General features: G+C 37.4%; 2 protein-coding genes across 2 annotated transcripts; both read right to left on the reverse strand.

The window, feature by feature from the left end:
• Positions 1-529: 529 nt before the first annotated feature.
• LOC148553794 (uncharacterized) lies at positions 530-1,700 on the reverse strand. The gene is made up of 4 exons (XM_088494885.1): positions 1,319-1,700; positions 1,024-1,228; positions 775-941; positions 530-681 (listed from the first exon to the last, which is right to left on the reverse strand). The coding sequence occupies exons 1-4, from the start codon at positions 1,698-1,700 to the stop codon at positions 530-532; spliced, it is 906 nt and encodes a 301-aa protein (XP_088351011.1).
• A 129-nt stretch (positions 1,701-1,829) lies between these two features.
• LOC107607495 (uncharacterized) lies at positions 1,830-3,821 on the reverse strand. Its single transcript, XM_016309445.1, has 7 exons — positions 3,721-3,821; positions 3,551-3,623; positions 3,294-3,314; positions 2,731-3,139; positions 2,374-2,625; positions 2,156-2,268; positions 1,830-2,054 (listed from the first exon to the last, which is right to left on the reverse strand). The coding sequence occupies exons 1-7, from the start codon at positions 3,819-3,821 to the stop codon at positions 1,830-1,832; spliced, it is 1,194 nt and encodes a 397-aa protein (XP_016164931.1).
• Positions 3,822-4,549: the final 728 nt, after the last annotated feature.

Here is a 4,549-nt window from a genome sequence, read left to right on the forward strand (position 1 = left end):
TTTTCTAGTTTTAATACTCTTTTTTATGCTTAGTTGCTTGCTTAATTTTTATTTTTTTTATTTAACTTTAGTTATTTAGCTTAACTTTTGCTTAATGGCTTGTTTGTTGCATTGCAAGTGTTCAAATTTCTAATTGATGGGTTGTTGATGTTTGCATTTTTGCTTGAATTAATGAATATGTGCACCACATACGTGTTTTTTTAATTGCCTGGATGAATTTTTTGTCTTATTCATATGTTGTCATGACCATAGTTGTCAGAACCGAACCGGTCAGGCTACTGGGTCACTGGTTCAACCGGTGGGTCACTGGTTGAACCGGTTAACCCGGTCCCACATAAGTAAAATGTATAAAATAGCTAAAAACTTAAAAATTAACAGTTAAAAAATATATCTCCAATAACATTTTAATAAACATTAAATCTCAAATCCTAAAAATAAGTAGTAATCCGAGAATAAACATAAAATTTAGTACTATTAGTCTATTACATGAACAACTCAATTTAACATAATGAAAATAACAATTCATGGATTATATCCAAGGAGTAACTTCAAAGTCTGGATATCTTTCTTCATCTGACAAATCTGGAGCTACATGTTGATTGGTTTCATTCTGATTTGCATTTTCCACAGAAGTATTATTAGCTTCACCATCATCTCGATCTTCTTCCAGATTCAATTCATCTAGCATTTCAATAATGTTTCACAAATCATAATCAATAATAAGGCAAAATATTTGGTTAAAGCATTACAAAATCATCCCTAACAACAACATACCCAAATCATCTAAAGCTGATTGAAGAGACATATTTGCAAGATCATTCCGTAAAGCATCAACTTCTTCAGGAGTTAAAAATGGTGGTGAATCTTCCATTATCCATTCCGAATGATCCTCAAATGCATCAAGACAAATTGGATCATAACTTTGCTTTCTCATTCGGTTCCTATGTTATCAATTAACTTGATTATTCTTATTATGACTAAAAATTTTAAATAATGCCTTCAAGAAAGAATAATAAAAAGTACCTTTGTTGTAGCCTTAAGTTGTAATGAACATAAACAAGATCATTAAGCTTTTGATGCTCTAACCGATTCCTTTTCTTTGAGTGAATGTGTTCAAAAATGCTCCAGTTACGCTCACAACCTGAAGAACTGCAAGTTTGACTCAAAACACGAATTGCTAACTTTTGCAGGTTTAGTACTCCACATCCATAAGATTCCCACCATTGATCTTAACATAAAAAGAAAACAATCACAATCATAAATATCAAATCTTAAACATATCACAATCATAAAAAACTAATTTTAATACAAAATTTACCAGGCATCACTGTGCTTCGCTCACGTATTGCAGACTGTCTCCCAAAGTATCCTTCAGCATTCTTAAAGATTCTCTTCTCACTTGTCAATTTAGTAATCAAATCAGCATTACCGTAAGCATATCTCTCAATCACATCTAATAGGCCAGAAATTGTTTCTTTGTGCTTGTCAAATTCTGCAGAATTAAATCGAAAAGCTGGATTTAACCAATAACCAGCAGCATGAAGGTTTCTTTTAAGTTGTAAATCCCAACGTGAATCTAAAATCTTCAAATAAGGTTCAACAACCCTCTTTCTTTTTTGAAACCTCTTCACCATGTCTTCCCTAGCCTTATACATAGCTTGATAAAGGAAACCCATTGCAGCTCTATCTTCACTATCCATAATACGCAATACATGAACAAGTGGCTCCGTAAGCTTAACAATATCAGTGCATTGATTCCAAAATTTAGAATCTAAGACTTGATCCACAAACTTTTTTGCTTTGGCTTCTTTAGAGTAAGCTGAACTTGTCTATTCTCTAGATGTCACCATAGCTCTCAATGCATTCTTTTGAGCCAAAATACTTTGCAAAGCAATAAAATTAGTGGCGAATCGAGTTGGAGCTGGACGAAGTATTTCTCGGCCGCCTGTGAACTGCCTCATCAAGTACAAAGGATGGCAGTGATTATAGATATACTTCGTAATCATTGAAGCTTGTGACACAGTTTCAGTCACTTCCACAAACTTTCCAATATCCTGCAACATCAGATTAATACAATGTGCCGCACAAGGAGACCAATCTCTGATTCCAACAACCTTCCAGCAGCAACGTAATTTGTAGCATTATCCGTCACTACATGTACAACATTCTCAAGACCAACAAATAACATAACATCCCTAAGCAACTTAAACAAAGCCTCAGCAGCTTTCGAGATATGAGAAGCATCAACTGACTTTAGGAAAACAGTTCCTTAAGGGCAATAAACCAAGAAATTAATTAAAGTACGCCTACAACGATCAGTCCATCCATCAGCCATGATAGTACATCCAGTTTGTTTTCAAATCACACAATAACCTTCAATCATCTTCTTTACATCTTCAACCAATTTACTCAACAAATAGCCACGAACTCTTTGGTAATTTGGCCCTTTATACCCTACACCCATATTTGCGATAGCATCGATCATCGGCTGATAATAAGCTGAATTAACCGCATTGAATGGAACAGAGGCATCCATCATCCATCTTGCAATAGCAATATCACACTTCTCCACAATTTCTTTGCTTTGGAGAACACTTTTAATACTTGGTTGAGCACTAGGTGTTGCTGCCGGTGGAAAAAAGGATTGTAGTCCCTTGAGTTATTTTCCAATTCCCTTTCTAGAGCTAGGTGCTGGAATTCTTGATGCTTGTTGTTGTCGCATCTCATTACGTTCAATCTCATCAAATTCCCTTTCAACGTCATCACAAGCACCATAACTTTCTGCATATTCTTCTTGAGTTTTCCTTTTCTTGGTCTGAAGATCTTCAATGTTTTGGGAGAATTGGTGTCTCACCGCAGCTGGCACCTTTCGACATGCCTCAATATCTCCACCTTTTCCAGCCAAATGATGCTTAACCCGGTTAATTCCTCCACCCTTAATATGCTTCTCGCAATAAATATATACCAGAGTAGTTTTTCCTTTATCCAAAACTTGTTTACAATGGCCCCATGCAGGATCAGTTTTTCCTCTGTTACTATTTTTTTGGGTTCCAATTGTTGGATCAGGAGTTGATCCTTGTTCCTGAGAAGTTGGTGTTGGTGTTTCTGATGGTGTATTTGATGAAGCCATCCTAAATTCCTAATCAACCAGGGTCCAGGACTAAATGAGTAACAATACACAACAACAATCCACTAACTACTAAGAATAATATCCAACAGCAACCAACAATTCACAATCAACAAACTGAAGTACTGAACAAAAATAAAACAGAAATCAAACATACCAAACATACCAAACAGCAATTCTCATCTGCCTACATACCAAAATCAAACAGAAATCAAACATACCAAACAACAATTCTCATCTGCCCACATACCAAAATCAAACAGAAATCAAACTATCAAACATTCAAACATATGTGAACCACCAATTAAAAAATTAACTTCAAAGTTCAAACATATGTAAACTATCAAACATGTTCTCATCTGCCCACATACCATAATCATTAATCAATTAACTTCAAAAAATTAAAAAATTAAAAATACTTACCTGCACAGCTGCACAGCTGGACCCTGAACCTAGAGGGATGGAGCGACGAGCGTCGAGCAGAGAAGAGGGAGACCTGGAGCGAGGAGCGACGAGGAGGCGACTTCAATGTTCAATCTTTGATGGATGGGGTGAGTCGCGCACTGCTCTGGATGCGGTGGTGAGGTGAGTGCCGCGTGGTTGAAGGCTTGAAGCTGACGGGCCGACGGGGCGACGAAGTTGCTGAAAGCCTGAAGCTGAAGCAGAGTAGGCGAGTAGCAGGGGATGGAGTCATGGCACCATGGTGATGGTGATGGTGGTCTCTCAACTCTCAACTCTCAAGTCTCAACTCAAACTGTTTGGGTATGGGAACTTGCGAAGGGAAAGTGGGAAATAGGGGAATGGGATGGAGGCTAGGGTTACAAAACGCAGCAGCTCTGCGCTTTTTTTTTTTTTTTAAAGAAACGACGTCGTTTTCCATCGCAGAAAAAAAAATTTTCGAACCGGTCCGGGTTAAACGAAACCCGCCGGTTTACCGGTTCTGATAAAACCTGGCCGGTTCAATGCGGGTCTCGCCGGTTCAGTTCCTTCTTCGGTTCGATGACTCACCCGGACCGGTTATAGCACCGGTTCGCCGGTTTTCCGGTCCGACCGGCTGGGTCGGTCTGGTTCTGACAACACTGGTCATGACCATATGTGTTAGACTATACCCTTGTTGGCATTCTAACTAAGAATCGTACACTTTTGAATGATGATGATGTTATTTTGGATTGAAATTTCAATCATGTACTTGATCATTGTCTAGAATTACTAAGCACCAAATTGATTTAGAAATTGACTTTTTGTCTCTTATTTGGTACAATTTTTAACAAGTACATATTGAAGTTAGTGAATTGAATGGAATTGCTTGTTCATCATCATTTTTAAGTCAATATAATCACATCACAGGGTATTTGCTCCTTGTTAATGCTTAGCATTTGTTTGAGTTGACTTGACTTGATTCTTATCAAGACTTGTCACTTT

This window comes from Arachis ipaensis, chromosome B7 (assembly GCF_059453495.1).
Source record: "Arachis ipaensis isolate K30076 ecotype BB chromosome B7, ASM5945349v1, whole genome shotgun sequence".
Taxonomy (NCBI): domain Eukaryota; kingdom Viridiplantae; phylum Streptophyta; class Magnoliopsida; order Fabales; family Fabaceae; genus Arachis; species Arachis ipaensis.